The following is a 20,572-nucleotide window of genomic DNA, read 5'->3' as shown; positions in this document are numbered from 1 at the left end:
TAGCTTACAAATACGGAGGTAAAAATACTGAGCAAATAACGTGTGAACGAGGTCTAATACTATATAGAGGAGGACATGACATACAGGTATATACTATATACAGGAGGAGATGACATACAGGTATATACTATATATAGAAGGAGATGACATACAGGTATATACTATATATAGAAGATGACATTCAGGTATATACTATATATAGGGGAGATGACACACAGAAGGTATATACTATATACAGGGGAGATGACATACAGGTATATACTATATACAGGAGATGACATCCAGATGTATACTATGTATAAGGGAGATGACAAACATGTATATACTGAGGTGAAAATGAGAGGTGAGGTGAAAATGAAAAGGTGTGAGTGCAAAATGAGAGGAGTGAGGAAAAATAGTGGAGTGATCAGAAAATGACAGATGTGAGGTTGAAATGACAAGTGTTAGGGGGGAATGAGAGGAGGGAGAAAATGAAAGATGTGATTGGGAAAATGAGAGGCATGATGGGAAAATAAGAGAAGTGAGGTGCTATAACTAACCACAGATATTTACTATGCACAGGAAACGCCGGGCTCGTCAGCTAGTGTGTATGTGTGTGTGTGTGTGTGTGTGTGTGTGTGTGTGTGTGTGTGTGTGTGTGTGTGTGTGTATATATATATATATACACACACACACACACACACACATATTTATTTAGATTTTTAGGAATTTTTTATTATTTCTTTTACACATATGAATATTTTATTTATTTATTTTTCACACTATAGGGTCATTCCATATCAAATGAACCAATGATTTTTACCACTATATTTTTAATTCTTTTGAGATTTTGTTATTTGGTAACAGTGTGTCAGAGAATGCAAAATGTGAAGAAGAAAAAATTCTAGATATTTTTTTTTTATTTTTTATTGATTTTCAAAGTTCGGAAAAAGTGCGATTTTCGGTGTTGCCTGCCTTTACATTTCTCCCCATAAATCAGGCCAGAAAAGACAGAAACAAAATAAACACCATTCTACTCGGAACTGTACAGGCTTTCACCAGATATGTCACAAGATTATCTTTGATAATATTTTACCTATGCGAACGCAAGCGCAAAATTTTAAAACGCCTTTCTGAAAAAAACGTTTAATTTAAAAATTTCAAAAACTGCACATGTGCCTGCTATGCACCTATCCACATCTGTACCAAAATACAAGATGGGATCGTGATGGGATCATATTTTAAAAAATAAAACTATTACAGTGTCAGTTCAAAAATTTTGATTTCAGATCTGTTCAGCCTGTGGTCTAAAGGTAGCGTCACACTAAGCGACGCTGCAGCGATACCGACAACGATCCGGATCGCTGCAGCGTCGCTGTTTGGTCGCTGTAGAGCTGTCACACAAACCGCTCTCCAGCGACCATCGATGCCGGTAACCAGGGTAAACATCGGGTTACTAAGCGCAGGGCCGTGCTTAGTAACCCGATGTTTACCCTGTTTACCATCGTTAAAATAAAAAAACAACCACTACTTACCTACCGCTGTCTGTCCCCAGAGCTCTGCTTCTCTGGTCTGGCTGTAAGCGCCGGGCAGCCGGAAAGCAGAGCGGTGACGTCACCGCTCTGCTTTCTGGCCACTGTGCTCAGAGCCAGACCAGAGAAGCAGAGCGCCGAGGACAGACAGCGGTAGGTAAGTATGTAGTGTTTGTTTTTTTACTTTAACGATGGTAACCAGGGTAAACATCGGGTTACTAAGCGCGGCCCTGCGCTTAGTAACCCGATGTTTACCCTGGTTACCAGCGAAGACATCGCTGAATCGGTGTCACACACACCGATTCAGCGATGTCAGCGGGAGATCCAGCGACTAAATAAAGTTCTGGCCTTTCTTCCCCAACCAGCGACATCACAGCAGGGGCCTGATCGCTGCTGCCTGTCACACTGGACGATATCGCTAGCGAGGACGCTGCAACGTCACGGATCGCTAGCGATATCGTCTAGTGTGACGGTACCTTAACAGTGTGGGGTCTAGATTTACCAAATAATCCATGATTGCTAGATATTACTGCATTTTATTATGTTATCACTTAGACGCAGGAGAGGACAGAGAAGCTTTGTTAGGGCTGAGAATGACAGGGGGTAGACGGTGACTGCAGAGCAGATGACAGGCCGGCAGCTCGGGCCTCCACAGACCGTATTCACACCAAATCCAATCACCCAGGCAACTCCTCAAATGGAGGGAGAAAAATATTCTTAACATCCAGTTAATGTATTGTGCAAACCAGGACTACGAAGAGGAGGAGGAGAGTTTGTTATAACATCGGTTACAGGAAGCAGAACCCATCACAGGGACTCAGCAATACCGGACTGTCATCCCATGTAGTGGAAATAAAGACAGTGACGACCATGAAGTGGTAGAAGGCGGCACAAGATCGGCAATGGATGACACAACTGGCTATGTGACCTGTGAATATGATCGGCGCTGGCGGCTAATGGACTCTCCAAAGATTGTGAAAATGAAGACGTAGAAGTGACTTTTCTGCAGCTTCTGGTCCAGCGCCGTCCTTTGTGTATCCAAGAAAACCAAACATTGTAAAAGTTACAAAAATCAGATATTGCTCAGATGGAGCCGAGCACCATGACCAGCCGCACATACTCTGACACAGAAGGAAACGGCCATTGCTAATGAGCCGTTATGGACAAGATCACATTTCACCCACTAGAAGGGACACATTGATAACAGGCCAGTGTAAAAACCTACTATTAATTGTTTGATTAGTTCATATTTTATAGAACGAGGATTTAACTACTGTACTATTCTTCTTAAACACTTCAGAAATGACATGTTTAGTGATATAGTAGAAAAAAAATTGTTCCATGTATAAATGGGTGGTAAAAATATTGGTTCTTTTAATCTTGTTTTTAACATATAATTAGGATGAGACTGTATTTGGAAAATCACACTTGAGGATGTGATCACCTTTTATCTTTTGGCTTGTTCAAAGAATTCAGGTTGAAAATGCTGAGCAAGTTGTTATGATGATTAAGATGTATTTATTCTGGCACTTCGGTATTTGTTTTTTGTGTTTCTTCATTGTTACATATAAATGTTGAATGTAATAAGTTGTAATTTGAAAAGAAAAAAGGAAGAAACTCACAAACATAAAATCAGATGATTCAAGGCTTAAAAAAAAATACAAATTTGATAGATCCCGAGTTGAGTCCTTGTACAAATATAAACAAGGACACGAGTAACACACATGCATGTTTTCACAATTTTAAAACATACGTTTTTTTTTCAGAATTGCGCATCAAAATTTTTAATTAGATTTCTCCAAAACAAAATATCAAGAAACAGTCTTGTGACATATCAAATGAAAGCTGGTACCGTTCTGAGAAAAAATGATGCCTCTCCCACCTCTATATCTTAATTCTAGCCCGAGATATGATAAAAATGTAAAGCCATACCAGGCCAAAATCCGCGCTTTTTCAAAACTTTAAAAATCTGTAAAAAATTAACTGATGAAGAAAAAAATTCTAAACTTTTAATTTGTAATTAACTAAAGTTGTACATCTTAAAAACAAAAAATAAAAAAAATCTAAATACGTAAGGTAAAAAAAATATTCATATTTGGATCACTTGATATGGAATGACCCTATAACATTGCCCCGGTGGGGGGGGCATCATGTTATAGTGTAAGATCCCTGATCTGACACTTTGCTGTGCACTGTGTCAGATCAGCGATCTGACGTGCACTCCTGCAGGCTTACCAGCGCTTGCTCTGAGCAGGCACTGGTAAGCCACTTCCCTGCAGGACCTGGATACAGCCCCGCAGCCATTTTAGATCTGGGCCTGCTGCAGGGAGGAGGTAAGAGACCCTCGCAGCAACGCGATCACATCGCGTTGCTCCGGGGGTCTCAGGGAAGCACGCAGGGAGCCCCCTCCCTGCGCGATGATTCCCTATACCGCCGAAACACTGCGATCATGTTTGATCGCAATGTGCTGGGGGTGGTCCGTGACCGCTCCTGGGACATAGTGCCGGATGTCAGCTGCGATAGCCAGCGCATGTGACGTACTATCCCATCGGTGGTCATACGGGCCCAACCCCACCTCTACGGGATAGTACGTCTAATGTCAGAAAGGGGTTACGATGCATTTTAAGTGTCAGCCTACAGATGGCAGCAGACTCACCAAATGATTTTTCACTGTGATGCAGGTAGAATCTGAGTAGTTAATGTAGTTACCATATTTTTCTGATTATAAGACGCACTTTTTTTATCGCAAGATTGGGGGGAAAATGGGAGTGCGTCTTATAATTCAAATATACCTTAATGGCAGCGATGGAGCGCCGGGCAGCCGGAAAGCAGAGCGGTGACGTCACCGCTGTGCTTTCCGGCCGCTGTGCTCACAGCCAGACCAGAGAAGCAGAGCGCCGAGGACAGACAGCGGTAGGTAAGTATGTAGTGTTTGTTTTTTTTACTTTAACGATGGTAACCAGGGTAAACATCGGGTTACTAAGCACGGCCCTGCGCTTAGTAACCCGATGTTTACCCTGGTTACCGGCATCGTTGGTCGCTGGAGAGCTGTCTGTGTGACAGCTCTCCAGCGACCAAACAGCGACGCTGCAGCGATCCAGATCGTTGTCGGTATCGCTGCAGCGTCGCTTAGTGTGACGGTACCTTAAGATCTCCATCTGATCATGCGCCGCCAGGCAGCCATTTTCCCGAAGTCCACCGCAAAGTATACCATGGAAGTACGGAGGCTCCAGGCTTTCACAAAATGTCGGCGGAGCCCCCGCTCCACCGAATTCCTGCAGCATGGCACATCCTAACACCCCTTTCCCCAAGACCCTGGTACACTGCTTCATCACAGCCACCACCCCCAGTAGGCAATAAGACGCATTGATTGTAAAAAAAAAAGCACCATCATTTTTCTTATTTTTCTCCTCAAAATTTGGGGTGCATCTTATAAACCACAAACAGTAATTCAGTGACATTTAGAAAGCAAATGGGAGAAAAATACACCACATTCACTATAGCCAATAATCTTACCTCCCTTGGTTAAGAAACACATCTTCTTTTAAGTAAACCTTGCTAAAAAATGTTAGAAGCATGGAACGTACAGAGAATGGAAGGTCTCTTTGTTGATACATCATGTACACAGCCTGAATCATCTTTTCTGTAGACACTAAAATACACAAAGTAGTAACATCATTTAACTAAAACAACTTAAATCAGGATGTCGCTTAAAATTGGCTTACCTTGGTCTGCTGTGGACCAGATATTGAAGTCTATGAAATGGTATATTATAGATATTGAAATCTACAGGGGAAGAGTACAATAACATATTACAATTATGCCAATTCACAACTCTCACCTCTGTTTGTTTGAATGTACAACAGTCTGTTGGAAACTTCTAGCAGCCTTTTTAACTGCTTGCTGTTCAGAGGTCCGCTCATTAAGTTTTCAGTCACAAATACTCTTATCCTAGTCAGCCATCCTGAATCCTCTTGAAGTGTTGAGGAGTTTGCCAAGGACACCATTATGTCACACAAGGTCACATTTACTAAAAGATGATCCAAACCATTATGGGAAAGAGAGCCATCTTTTCTGTAAAAAAAATCAAACAAAAAAAACAACAGTATAGAAATGATAAAGTATCTGATGAAAAGTATCTATATTTGGCAAAGAGCTAGTCTTGGGAAGGAGGCCTGCCAGAGTCAGAAGCTCCCGATTCATTAACCCCTTCATGAACGGAGCCCTGTTTTGTTTTTCACTCCCCTTCTTCCCAAAAGAAGATTTTTTTTTCCCCATCAATGTGGCCATGTGAGGGCTTGTTTTTTGAGGGACGAGTTGTCCTTTTGAAAATTACCATTAACTTCACCATATCGTGTACTCGAAAATGGGGAAAAAATTCCAAGTGCAGTGAAATTGCAAAAAAAAGTAATTCCAGAATTGTTTTTTAGATTATTTTTTACTATGCTCACCAAATGCAAAAACTGAACTTTTTTAGATTTTCCAGGTCATTACGAATTCAAAGACACCAAACACATCTAGATTTTATTTTTATTTTTTTTTAAGTGTTGAAAAAAAAATCCAAAGCAAGTTTAAGAAAACAATTTGCGTCACTTTCTGAGACCCATATCGTCTCCATTTATCAGGATCTGGAGCTTGGTGATTGCTTATTTTTTCTGAAGTTTTTAATTATACCATTTTGGTGTAGATACGATCTTTTGATCTCCCGTTATTGCATTTTAATGCAATGTTGCGGCAACCAAAAAAACGTAATTCTGGGGTTTTGACTTTTTTTTTTCACTACGCAGTTTAATTCTCAGGTTAATTCTTTTTATAGCTTGATAGATCAGGCGATTCTGAATGCGGCGATACAAGATATGTGAAGGTTTAATTTTTTTATTGTTTTATTTTGAATAGGGAGAAACGGGGTGATTTGAACTTTTATTTTTAAAAAAATAATATGTTAAAACATTTTTTTTTTGCATGATTTTGTCTCCATGGTAGACTAGAACAGGGGTCCCCAACTCCAGTCCTCAAGGCCCACCAACAGGTCATGTTTTCAGGATTTCCTTTGCATTGCACAGGTGATGCAATTATTACCTGGGCAAGACTAAGGAAATCCTGAAAACATGACATGTTGGTGGGCCTTGAGGACTGGAGTTGGGGACCCCTGGACTAGAAGATGCAGTTGTCTGATTGCCTCTGCTACACAAAGGCAATGATCACATCGCCTGTGTGTAGTAGAAATGCTCACTCGCTATGAGCGCCGACCACCGAGCGACGCTCACAGCAATTCGACAGTGACAACCGTAGAGGTCTACTTGAGACCTCCGGTTGTCATGACGACCCATTGGTGACTCGCAATCACGTGATGGGTCACCGATAGGTGGGATTTCTGGAGCGCTTCCCGGTAGCGCGCGTTAGATGCCGCTGTCAGAGATTGACAGCAGCATTTAAAAGGTTATCAACCACGGGTGGATCGCCATTCCACCCGCGGCTGTTACAGGCACATGTCAGCTGTTCAAAATAACTGACATGTGCCGGGTAAGATGTGTACTCAGCGCCGGAGCCCACTATCAAACAGGGAGACAAGACATGCACTGTATATGTACGGCTCATGTCGCGAAAGGGTTAACCCCTTCACAACATATGAAACTTTGATCATATGTTATGACCCTGCCTTTGATGCAGGTAAACAAGCCAAGCCCGCATTTTTCACGGAAGATGATGGCTGAAATATGGCTAATTCTGTCAACATGTTAAATGCAGCTGTCAATCTCTAACAGTGACATTTAACACGCCAGCCGGAGGAGGGAGCGTCATTCTACATGCCCATCTATATGCTTGTGACGTGATCGTGGGGTGACGATGGGTTGCCATGATGGCCAGGGACTACGGAAAAAAGCCAGTGTTTAGCTGGCATTCACAGTAGATCATGATATTCTTCATACATAGCAGTGATGATGCACTGCTATATATAGTACAAGCTATCAGACGATCAATCTTTAACTCCCCTAAACTATTAACCCCTTCAAGACATTTGCAGAATATATATACATCCTGTCATTCATGCATTCATCGTAACTAAACGAACGGTGATCGCATGAAGGTGCCTGCTGTTTCTGACAGCCGGGCACCAGGACTGTTAGCCACAGAGGGTGGCGCTGAGCCCTACAACTACGATCCTTGTGATTGACTGTTAAATAGACAGTCACAGCTACTTCAGTATTTCAGGCAATTGCCTAAAACACTGAAGTCCAGCTATGGTCATAGGCTGGAGCCTAGCAATGGCAGCTTCAGCCTCAGAACTGATTGATGGTTGTTATCCTGCGGAACGCATCAGTATGCAGAAACGCGGTTTGACCCCACAGTGACACTGCTGTTCTGCTGACGAATCTGCTAGGACTTCCGGTGCCACAGACTATTTTTGCCTGTGACATTACTGATACTGCTCTTCCTGAAAGAAGAAGAAATACGTTTGTGATACTTAACTTGTTCCTGTCCCCAGCTTTTCCCTAATCCACCCTCTACCCCATTTTCCCCTATCCCCAATCCCCTTTGTCACCGAGAGCTGTTCAAGTACTTTGTGGCTCAATTTTGGCAGTTTTTTTTTCTTGTGCATGTTTCCTACAGTCCTGGTAAGTAACAATCATCACTGATTGGCATCCATTTGAATTTTGAGTGTTTGAGAAAAGAATGAAATAAAAAATCATTTAGATTGGTTAATAGGACTAAAAATGTACCATAGTAATCTGGGTCTATTGCAGTATTTTTTTTAACTGAATAAAGTCAGGATTAATGTCAGGAAGCAAAGAGTAAAAAAAAAAAATAATAATGTTTCATTAGGGTCAGTAAAAATATACCATAGTACCGTATATACTCGATTATTAGCCGACCCGAGAATAAGTCGACCCCCCTAATTTTGCCACAAAAAACTGGGAAAACTTAATGACTAGTATAAGCCTAGAGCGGAAAATGCAGCAGTTACTGGTAAATTTCAAAAATAAAAATAGATACCAATAAAAGTAAAATTAATTGAGACATCAGTAGATTAAGTGTTTTTGAATACCATATTGAATCAGGAGCCCCATATAATGCTCCAAAAGTTCATGATGGGCCCCATATAATGCTTCAAACAAAATACTCCCCATATAATGCACCATACAGTTCACGATGGGCCCCATAAGATGCTCCATATAAGGCCGGTTTCACATTTGCGGTTGTGTCAGCAGCGTTTCTTCTGCAAATATCCGCATGCGTTGTGTATTCCTATATTTAACATTAGGGACGCATGCGTCTGTGATCGGTTGCGTTTCGCCGCCGCATGCATCGTTTCGTCGTCTGCGATTTGGCGCGGTAAACGCTACATGTAGTAATTTTAGAGCCGTCAATTTGCCGCCTAGAAACGTATGTGGTCGATTACGTAAGGAATGCGCCAAAAAAAATGCATTGCTGTCTATGTGAACGTATGCGTTCACAAGCACATGCGTTTGCTTGCCTTTGTGAACGCATGCGTTGTATCCCAGGGAAACATGTCTAGACACTGATTAGCCATCCCCCACATGCAAAGGTGATAAAGGGAGGGAGTGGACATTTGCAGGTCACTGCTCAGCAGACAGTGAACCAGACGAGACACCGGCTACAACCTTGAAGGAAAAACAAGACACTGAAGAATGTGAGTATATCCTAGCCAATGCCTATATTTTCTATTTTCTGTTTCTACATGTCCTAATTTCTGCCATTTCTTTCTTTCTGCATGCATCAGAATGTCATCTTCTTCTGATGAAGATCAAATGCCTGGGCCTGCACAAGCGGAAAATGTCAGCGAAGTGAGTATTCACCTCCCCAGATTGGTAAGTATTCACTGTCACATCAACACATATGACAATTTTTTTGTATGTTTTTTTAGAGCACTTCTTCCACTGCGGCAGAGGCTGAGCAGGAGGAGCGAGGTCACAGTCGGGTGGCAAGGAGGCAGCATATACGTATACGTGGCCGACTGTTTATTGTATCCACACTTGACAATTCTTGAATCTTCATTTCTTTACTTTTCTCTTTCCCTTTAACTTCTGCACTCTTTTTTTTTGGACTTTCAATATTCATGCCATTTTTCTGCTTCTGTTTTCTTTCTTCCTTATGTTAATGTCTCCAACATTAAGGTCCTTTTTTTTTTTTTTTTTTTTTTAATTAGGTTCCAGAACGGGATGAGGACCTCATAGACAATGACCACCCCATCTCCTTGGTCCATGAGCGATTCCCGTAGTGGGACACCCAGGTTCTGCAGCACTCGGACAACGTGACGATCCGGCGGCTATGGAATGAGGTGGCCAAAGCGATGTTGGATGGCTGGGACAACGCCCCTACTCTGGTCCGAAATCCATTTGGTAAGTATTGCAATGCAGTGTGAAGCAGCAGAGATCTTGGCCGTGCTCACACAACTGTGTGTGATGAGAGAAACTCCTGAGAGTTTCTCTCATCACACACAGTTGTGTGAGCACAGCCAAAAGACCATTGTCTAACCATTATGTTTTGTTTTTTCAACAGTGCTCAAAGTCAAAACACGTTGGCATTCGATGAAGGACAGCTTCAACAAAGACCTGCGTCAAGAGAGCCGGCTTCCTGATGGTTCCGGAGCAAGGATCAGAAAATACAAATATCACCGCCTCCTTGCATTTTTGAGACCGGTCCTTGCCCAGAGAACGCAAGTATATTTTTGGTGAAAAAAAATATATGTTTTGTATTGCATTAGGCTGCCGTCACACTAGCAGTTTTTGGTCACTATTTTACATCAGTATTTGTAAGCCAAAACCCTGAGTGGGTGATTAATGCAGAAGTGGTGCATATGTTTCTATTATACAGTGGTGTTCAAAAGTCCTGCATAGGATAAATTGATTGATTTTTCAAGTTTTAAACGTTTTCTGTCGAATATTTTCGATGCTAATATGACATATTATATATCGTTTTGTTCAGAATACAATTTTGCATTCTTTCCCTGTAATATTTTTAGCTTTTGAAGCAGTTTTGCCTGAAATTATTGCAACAATATGGGAATTGAAAGCAGAACTAAACATTGTACAGCTTCAGATACAAAATTAGCCAATCACAGATGAGGTTCTTGTGACCATCATAACCGGGATATGGCAGCCAATCACATTGCATCACATCTGCTGCTTTGTTTGTTAGTTTTATCTGTTGGTCTATCTAGTGAATCATACTGTAGAGTTTTATGATGGGAGCCTTCAGATTTTTTCCAGCGGAGGATCGTGTGCGAGTTGTGGTGCTACATGAAGAGGGTTATACTGGCCCCCAGATCGCAAGGAAGGTCGGCTGTAATCAGAGTACAGTCGTAAGAATTTTGCAGAAACATAAGCAGCTTGGAATCACCCAGGACAGGCCCAGATCTGGTCGGCCCAGAAAGTCAACTAAAAGGGAGGATAGAGTACTGATAAGAACATCCCTTGCCAATCGAAAGCTCACCTCTCCTCAGCTTCTACGAGAATGGCAAGAAAAGTGCAATATTGAGGTAGCAACATCAACTGTTAGGAAGAGATGTTTGGAAGCAGGATTGAGAGGGTGCAAGGTCCGGAAGAAGCCATTGATGACAGCCATACAAAGACAAAGGCGAAAACTGTGGGCATTGAAATAGTTAAAATGGAGGAAGGAGGAGTGGGAAAAAGTGCTATTTAGTGATGAAAGCACTTTTTGCATTTTAGGAAATGATGGCAAGTCTTATGTGAGAAGGTTCCCACATGAAGAGTACAAGCCAGAGTGTTTGAGCTCCTCTGTGAAACATCCTATGAAAGTAATGGTCTGGGGCTGTATGGCAGCCAATGGTGTTGGAAGGCTTCATATTGTGGAGGGTATGGTTAATGCCAAAAAATACATAGACATCCTTAGTAAGAAAATGCTTCCTTCTGCTCAACACTCTGAATTAAATAAAAAATAATAAATCTTAAAAAGTAAAATTTAAGTCTGTGTGAACTTGCATTGGAAGTTAGTGAACTTAGAAACCTGTTCACCATTCTACACACTGTACTAGTGTAGGTATGGTTATGCTGTAAAAAAAATTATCAAAAATGCACATACCATAACAATTTATACACTTGGGACATTGAAAAATTAGTATGGCATACAATGAGGGATTACAAAAAACATATCTGTTCCACCAGTTTCACTGTAGAGATGCAGAAGTATGAAACATATAGTTTTCTTCACGCCTATGCAGGACTTTTGAACACCACTGTACTTTTCCTCACATTGTTCCACTCGTGGTTTTGGCTTACCAATAGTGATGTAAAATACTGACCAAATACTGACAGTGTGACAACAGCCTACAAAACAGATCTATAGTCATTAAGTCAGGTGTCAGAAATAATGAATTCAAGATGCACAAATAAATGCCTCATGAATTCATTATTTCTGACACATGTCCTGGTGAGTATAGATATGTCTTGTGTGAGCTTCATCATCCCTTCATATTTTACATCAGTATTTGTAAGCCAAAACCGTGAGTGGGTGATCAATGCAGAAGTGGTGCATATGTAAAATACTGACCAAATACTGACAGTGTGACCTCAGCCTTAATCTGTATGTTTATATTCCACAGGAGTTTGCATTTTGTAAATGTTTGGTATTTATTGATTTTTCTTTTTTTCACAGCACATGGAGCAGCACTGTTGGCCCAGGTTCTGGAGCGGTCCTTCATCAGACAGCCACGGACCCGTCCCAGCCATCCTCCAGCACTGCAGAAAGTGGACCTGCCACACTAACTGGAGACCAGGAAGCTGGTCTATCAGGTGATCCCCTTCCCCAGTCCTCTGCCCATTTTTTTTTTTTTTGGGGGGGGGGGCTCCTTCCGGCAGCAGCAGAGGGCCGCGGACAGGTCACTTATGCCCGAGTTTTTGCACTTGAGCTCGGTTTTCCACGAGGGACTCAAGGCGATGGGTGACGACTGGATACTGCCATTAGCCATACGAGTACACGTATCCAGGAGGTTACCACAGCCCTTATCCAAGTGAAAGCCGACCTCCAGAGGCCTGCACATCATTTTTTTAATCAAATTGAACAGGACATGTCGGAACACCTTACTCCTGATCTCCAGATTAGTGTTATACAGGCCTGCAATGCTGCTTACGTGCAGGCTATGCAGCAGAGTCGGTATTTTCAGCAAACAGTGGGGGCATTTCCACCTGTGCCCACCCTGTCACGCTTAAACTCTATGCCGACCTCTGCTGCATACCACTGCACGGCCACCTCCATTCCAAGCACTGCCGGACACCACAATAGCACCACCACTATGCTGAGTGCTGTTGGACAGCCCACCGCCATGACAACTGCTGCTCCTGCTTGGACCTCCTCCACTGCCACCACCATGCGGCAGCCGCAGGACCCTGGCATGGCCTTCCGCAGGACCAATAACATGCAGCAGCTGCCGGACCCTGGCCTGGCCTCCCCCGCCACCACAACAATGCCATTGCTGGACCCTGGCCTGGCCTTACCCGCCACCACAGCAATGCCGCTGCCGGACCCTGGCCTGGCGTTCCCCGCCACCACAGCAATGCCGCTGCCGGACCATGGCCTGGCCTTACTTGCCACTAAAGCAATGCCGCTGCCGGACCCTGGCCTGGCCTTACGCGCCACAACAGCAATACCGCTGCACAGGTCGGCCACCACGGCCAGGCCGATACCAATGAGCCCAACGAGGCTCCATGGACCGCAGTGCCGATCACAAAAAGGGAAAAGCAAAAAATTAAAAATAAAGAAGATCGCTATCCCTCCCCCTTCACCTCCCAATGTGTCTGTAATGTCTGGTTTGTCTCACCCTTCCAGTGTGTCTCTGCCCTCTCATGTGTCTAGCCCGATCCCCGAATTTCCAGACCCCAGTAATTTTATTGCACCTTCTCCAGCCACCCCTGCGTCGTCCAGTTAGCCAGCCCTCACAGCTCCACAGCCCCCAAGCAGGCGCAGTCAAAAAAAATGTTTGGGTTGTTTTGTTAAAATAAATCATGTTTTTTGCCCCCAATAAGGTTTGGTCAATTGTGTATTTCGCCGCCGGCAACACACACCGTGTGCCAAATAAAGAAATGCGCCGCACACTATATTTTTTTGCCACCTCCTAGCTCCTAAAGTTAGTAAGTACAACACTGCAGCTTTGTGTGTGTTTGGTATAGAGATATGATGTGGCCCAAAAAAATACTTGTATTTTCTCCATAATCTCCTCTTTGTTTACTCTGTGACATTGTGTCGCAGACTGAATAGAAAATTGTGGTAATACACAGCAGAATACACAGCAGAACTATACTCAACAGGTCACGTGTTCAAAAAATCATTAGTTATGACACCTGACCTGGTGATTAGAGAAATGCCTTGTATTACCACAATTTTATCTTCTGTGTACATAAAATCTATTTCACACAAAGTGAAGGAACGATGGAGGTCATACAAGGCATATCTATACTCACCAGGACATGTGTCAGAAATAATGAATTCAATGGGGCATTTATTTGTGCATCATGAATTCATTTTTTCTGACACCTGACGATGACTATAGATCTGTTTTGTGGGCTGTCGTCACACTGTCAGTATTTGCTCAGTATTTTACATCACTATTGGTAAGCCAAAGCCACGAGTGGAACAATGTGAGGAAAAGTGTAATAAAAACATATGCACCACATCTGCATTTATCACCCACTCATGGTTTTGGCTTACAAATACTGATGTAAAGTACTGAACAAATACTGCTAATGTGACGGCACCAAACAGCCATCGTCTCTTCAGTCTGTGTCAAATAGCTACTGGTGAACCGAGTCAGGACGCAATGACGTCAACAACCTAAGCCCAAAAAAACAAAGTGGTTTTGATAGGAAATACATAGGAGACATGGTCAAGATAATAAAACACATTTTATTAACAACAAACATTAGTAACATTTAAAACATAACTGGTACAGACCCAAAGCCAACAGGACATTTTACACAATATTGTTCCTGCCATGCCACACGTCCTATCTCAGAATCAAAAAAGGCAGCAAATTGGTCCCGCATGTGGCCAACTTCAACAGTTGACCGCAGCGGGTGATGCAGGTAATCAGGCAAAGGGTTTGCAACTTGTTCATCAAGTTCAATGGTGGGTCGCTCCTTAGCCAGAATGTAATTGTGGAGAACCACACAGGCTTTTACCACCTCATCCACTGTCTCCATTTTTAGATTTATGGCTGTTGCAAGAATGCGCCATTTTGAGACCATAATCCAAAGGCACACTCTACTGTTTTGTGGGCCCTGGTGAGTCTGTAGTTATAGATCCGTTTTGTGCGGATCAAGTCCCGACTTGAATATGGCTTCAGTAGATTTTCACTCATCTAAAAGGTCTCATCCCCAACCATAACAAATGGCATCGGTGGGCCTTGAGTGTTGAGGAGAGGTCGTGGCTGTGGAAAATTAAAATTTTTGCCATAAACCCGTCGGCCCATATCAGAGTTGTTGAAAGTCTGGGAATCGTTGCCACGGCCAAAAGCACCAATGTCCGCATCAGCTATTGCCATGAGAACTACCCAAAAATATTTTTTTATAGTTGAAGAACTCTGATCCTGTTCTGACTGGTTTGATAATCCTGATGTGCTTTCCATCCACCGCACCCAAACAGTTGGGGAAATCACAAACAGTCAAGCATTTATCAGCAATTGCCATCCACATGTCCTCGGTGGGTAGGGGTATAAATTCTTGACAGAGAACGTTCCACAAAGCCCGGCAGGTGTCCAAAACTGTTCCGGACTGGGTGGAAATTCCAAGCCGGTACTGGAAGTGGAGGGATGACAAGCTCTCTCCGGTTGCCAGAAATCTGAAATAAAATAAAGAAAAAATAAATTACAATCAATTCTATTTCTGGTGTTATTCGGCTAAAGACAAAGGAAAATACAAAGAATACTTGTCAGACCAACAATAATTATGACTGCCATTTGTTTAGAATTATTACGTACCTTAAGGTAACCAGGAGACGTTCCTCTGCTGGAATCGCTCTACGGAGCTGGGTGTCCTGTCTCCGGATTACTCCTTGAACACAAGCAAGCAACTCCAAAAAAGAGTCTTGCGACATCCTGATATATTCCAGGAATTTGTCCGGGTAGGCATTAAGCTCGCCATACAGAGTGTGATATGCTTCACACCTCTCCCGCAGTTCTATAATGGGGTGTTGCCAAAAACGACTACGCCGTGTCCTTCTCAGTCTTTCAAGGCTTCGGTGTTGCTCCCAAGCAAACGCACACGCAATAAAAAGCTTGATGCTTTGATCCAGGTTAAAGTAAAAGCTATCCATGTTAAGATCCATCATGACACAGGATACAGTAGCACACTGGTAAGAATTCAGCAGTCCTAGGGTCTATATATAGATATCCCATAATACACGCCCTCTGCAGTCCCATTGGCGGTGTCTGGTTATCTAGATTTTTCTCCTGTAAAATTTTCCACCATGCGCAAAAAAAAAACGCAAACGCATGAAAAAACGCATAGAAGCGCATACAAACGCAGCGTTTTTAAACCGCATGCGCCTAAAAAATGCTGCATTTGTACGCGCTTCTATGCGCTTTTTCCTGTACTTGCGTTTGCGGATTAAATGCTGCGGATTTGAATGAAAATGTGAAACTAGCCTTAAAATATGCCCCATATAGTTGTGGGCACTCTGTCATTTGTTTTTACGGACATCAATTTTAGTGGAAAATTCTTGTAGTAATTATGCCACAGGTTTTTCTACTGCATAGAATTTTGATTAGAATAATTCAGTTATGGTCGCTCAGTAAGGCTGGAGTCACACACAACGTATAAAAATATGGTACGTTTCTTACAGACCAAATACGCCGAAATGTTCCCTGAACAGTGATCCGTATGTCATCCGTTGGCAAGGTGTGGCTGCGTAATTTGGGCATGTAAACCTCCATATGGCATCCGTACAGCGAGATTTTCTCGCCGGCTTGCAAAACGGACATATAATTGATCCATGGGCTCAAATATTCGTGAAAACACACACACTATATATCTGGGAGCGTCACTCTGTCCGAAGCCTTTATAGACTGCACTAGCGCAGGCTGGACCCCACAGAGTGACGCTCCCAGGAGATCGCGGTATGCGTAAACACTGAACGCACACCGCGATCTCCAACGGAGAGGCAGGGACGCACCAGGAGGGCAAGTATAAGCTATATTCACCTGTCCCGTCCCAGCGCTGCATGCGGCTCCGTGTTCCGGGTCCTCTGCCTGTGACGTTCACAGTTCAGAGGGCGCGATGACGCGCTTAATGCGCGCCGCCCTCTGACTGAACAGTCACAGCCAGAGGACCCGGAAGAAGCGGCACGCAGCGCTGGATCAGGGCCAGATGAATATAGCAAGTGTCGGGGGCCTGAGCTAGCGGCGACTCCGGCACCTGACCCCCACAGCGCGCCGGTGTCCCCGCCTGCTCAGGCCCCCGAGCACTCAGCGCCCAGCGACGATAGGTGAGTATGTTATTTTTTATATACAGTGGGGCAAAAAAGTATTTAGTCAGTCAGCAATAGTGCAAGTTCCACCACTTAAAAAGATGAGAGGCGTCTGTAATTTACATCATAGGTAGACCTCAACTATGGGAGACAAACTGAGAAAAAAAAATCCAGAAAATCACATTGTCTGTTTTTTTAACATTTTATTTGCATATTATGGTGGAAAATAAGTATTTGGTCAGAAACAAGCAATCAAGATTTCTGGCTCTCACAAACCTGTAACTTCTTCTTTAAGAGTCTCCTCTTTCCTCCACTCATTACCTGTAGTAATGGCACCTGTTTAAACTTGTTATCAGTATAAAAAGACACCTGTGCACACCCTCAAACAGTCTGACTCCAAACTCCACTATGGTGAAGACCAAAGAGCTGTCAAAGGACAGCAGAAACAAAATTGTAGCCCTGCACCAGGCTGGGAAGACTGAATCTGCAATAGCCAACCAGCTTGGAGTGAAGAAATCAACAGTGGGAGCAATAATTAGAAAATGGAAGACATACAAGACCACTGATAATCTCCCTCGATCTGGGGCTCCACGCAAAATCCCACCCCGTGGGGTCAGAATGATCACAAGAACGGTGAGCAAAAATCCCAGAACCACGCGGGGGGACCTAGTGAATGAACTGCAGAGAGCTGGGATCAATGTAACAAGGCCTACCATAAGTAACACACTACGCCACCATGGACTCAGATCCTGCAGTGCCAGACGTGTCCCACTGTTTAAGCCAGTACATGTCCGGGCCCGTCTGAAGTTTGCTAGAGAGCATTTGGATGATCCAGAGGAGTTTTGGGAGAATGTCCTATGGTCTGATGAAACCAAACTGGAACTGTTTGGTAGAAACACAACTTGTCGTGTTTGGAGGAAAAAGAATACTGAGTTGCATCCATCAAACACCATACCTACTGTAAAGCATGGTGGTGGAAACATCATGCTTTGGGGCTGTTTCTCTGCAAAGGGGCCAGGACGACTGATCCGGGTACATGAAAGAATGAATGGGGCCATGTATCATGAGATTTTGAGTGCAAACCTCCTTCCATCAGCAAGAGCATTGAAGATGAAACGTGGCTGGGTCTTTCAACATGACAATGATCCAAAGCACACCGCCAGGGCAACGAAGGAGTGGCTTCGTAAGAAGCATTTCAAGGTCCTGGAGTGGCCTAGCCAGTCTCCAGATCTGAACCCTATAGAAAACCTTTGGAGGGAGTTGAAAGTCCGTGTTGCCAAGCGAAAAGCCAAAAACATCACTGCTCTAGAGGAGATCTGCATGGAGGAATGTGCCAACATACCAACAACAGTGTGTGGCAACCTTGTGAAGACTTACAGAAAACGTTTGACCTCTGTCATTGCCAACAAAGGATATATTACAAAGTATTGAGATGAAATTTTGTTTCTGACCAAATACTTATTTTCCACCGTCATATGCAAATAAAATGTTAAAAAAAAACAGGCAATGTGATTTTCTGGATTTTTTTTTCTCAGTTTGTCTCCCATAGTTGAGGTCTACCTATGATGTAAATTACAGACGCCTCTCATCTTTTTAAGTGGTGGAACTTGCACTATTGCTGACTGACTAAATACTTTTTTGCCCCACTGTATATCGCAGCAGCATACGGGGCATATAATACCATGGAGCATCTTATGGGGGCCATAAACCTTTATGGAGCAGTGTACGGGGCATATGGATGGGAGCAGCAAATTACAGAACGGGGGCGCAGGATGGGAGCAGCACATGACATGATGGGGCGCAGAACGGGTGCAGTGCATGTCAGAATGGAGGCGCAGCATGGGAGCAGCGCATGTCAGAATGGGGGCGCAGGATGGGAGCAGCACATGACAGGATGGGGAGCAGGATGGAGAAGAAAATGACAGGATGGGACGCAGGATGGAGAAGAAAATGACAGGATGGGGACGCAGGAAAGATTGTGTAGTCGACGGGAGATTGCCTTGTGCAGGCATGTTCTACGGAGGAGAGAGAATGAACTTCAATCCAATATTGCAGCCAGCATGCAGCCAGCGGGTAAGGAAAGATTGAATCACAAACCCGAAAACCCCGCCCCTATGGCTGAAGATTGTTCCCTACAAATTCAGGTGACCGAGTCCCTTTAACACAGCAGATGTGTGTGGAGGTGGAACCCTCCTGAGTTTGTTAAGGCTCCAGGACTGAGCCCGAAGGACTGGACACTTGTTTTCCTCCCTGAGGCAGAGGCTATTTGTTTTGTTATTTTTACCAAATGGTTTATGATGTAATAAACCCTTGTGAACTTTTAAAGGAACGTGCCTCCTGAGTGTCAGCCTTCGCACCTGAGTGAGTGAAATCCCATAACATATAAAATATATATGTGAGACACAGTGAGACACAAATATACATATATTTATATTTCATACAGAGCTAGACAGCATAAAAGCAGGTAATTCAATTGCCAGCTTTTGCTAGGTCCTTACCGAACCCGATAGGATATGAAACATGATTTACATACAGCAAACCATTTTATATCCGTTATATTTTTACATATCCCTCACTAATAATGTCAGTGTGTGTGTGTGCAAAATTTAGGAGCTCTAGATGTTAAAACAAAGGGTTAAATCACGGGAAAAAACAGGCGTGGGCTCCTGTGCAATTTTCTCCGCCAGAGTGGGAAAGCCAGTGACTGAGGGCAGATATTAATAGCCTAGAGAGGGACCATGGTTATTGCCCCCCCCCCCCCCCCCCCCCCCAGTTAAAAACATCTGCACTCAGCCTCCCCAGAAAAGGTGCATCTGTAAGATGCGCCTATTCTGGCACTTAGCCACTCCCCTGTAGGGGTGGGATATGGGGTAATAAGGGGTTATTGTCACCTTGCTATTGTAAGGTGACATTAACCCTTGTTAATGGAGATGTGTCAATGAGACTCCTATCCATTATTAATCCAATAGTAGGAAAGGGTTAAAAAAAAAATTAGGAATGAAGAGAAAGAAAGAAAGAAAGAAAGAAAGAAAAAAAGAAAGAAAGAAAGAAAGAAAGAAAGAAAGAAAGAAAGAAAGAAAGAAAGAAAGAAAGAAAGAAAGAAAGAAAGAAAGAAAGAAAGAAAGAAAGAAAGAAAAAGGTTTTAAAATCTTTATTGTGCGCTCAATCCAACTAAAGACTCTCGTTCTCCTGGAAAAATTGCAAAATAAAAAAGCAACACTATCCCATACCTGTCCGCCGTACAGTCATGTCCCACGCAGTAATCCATCGCAAGGGATTAAATTCATTTACAACCAGGAGCGGTGCTGATGCTGCAGCTCCCGGCTGTAAAACACTGGGGAATGAATGAAATGCAGGGGGCGAGCTTCGGTGACTAGCAGTGCCGTCACAGAAGCTGTGCCCCCTGGTGGCATAAACTTATATGAACTGTAGCGTAAGAAAATATGCAGAAAATTCCCACGCTAAAGTTCAAATGAGTTTATGCCACCAGGGGGCGGAGCTTTGTTGACGGCGCTGCAAGTCCCCGAAGCTCCGTTACCTTCATTTCATTCATTCCCCATTCTTTCACAGCCAGGAGCGGTCGCATTAGCAGCGCTCCTGGCTGTAACTGTATTTAACCC

General features: G+C 43.4%; 1 protein-coding gene across 1 annotated transcript in view; it reads right to left on the bottom strand.

The window, feature by feature from the left end:
- Positions 1-20,572, bottom strand: part of TEX10 (testis expressed 10) — a 633,649-nt gene that overhangs the window by 438,638 nt on the left and 174,439 nt on the right. Inside the window, exons 5-6 of the mRNA XM_069730421.1 lie at positions 5,353-5,585; positions 5,028-5,163 (exon numbers count right to left, since the gene is read on the bottom strand). Coding sequence (XP_069586522.1) covers positions 5,028-5,163; positions 5,353-5,585 — 369 coding nt within the window. The remainder of the gene's footprint in view (positions 1-5,027; positions 5,164-5,352; positions 5,586-20,572) is intronic.

Source organism: Ranitomeya imitator, chromosome 6 (genome assembly GCF_032444005.1).
Source record: "Ranitomeya imitator isolate aRanImi1 chromosome 6, aRanImi1.pri, whole genome shotgun sequence".
NCBI classification, from domain to species: domain Eukaryota; kingdom Metazoa; phylum Chordata; class Amphibia; order Anura; family Dendrobatidae; genus Ranitomeya; species Ranitomeya imitator.
Note: the sequence above shows the minus strand (reverse complement) of the source record. Positions and strands in the feature narration are given on the sequence as shown.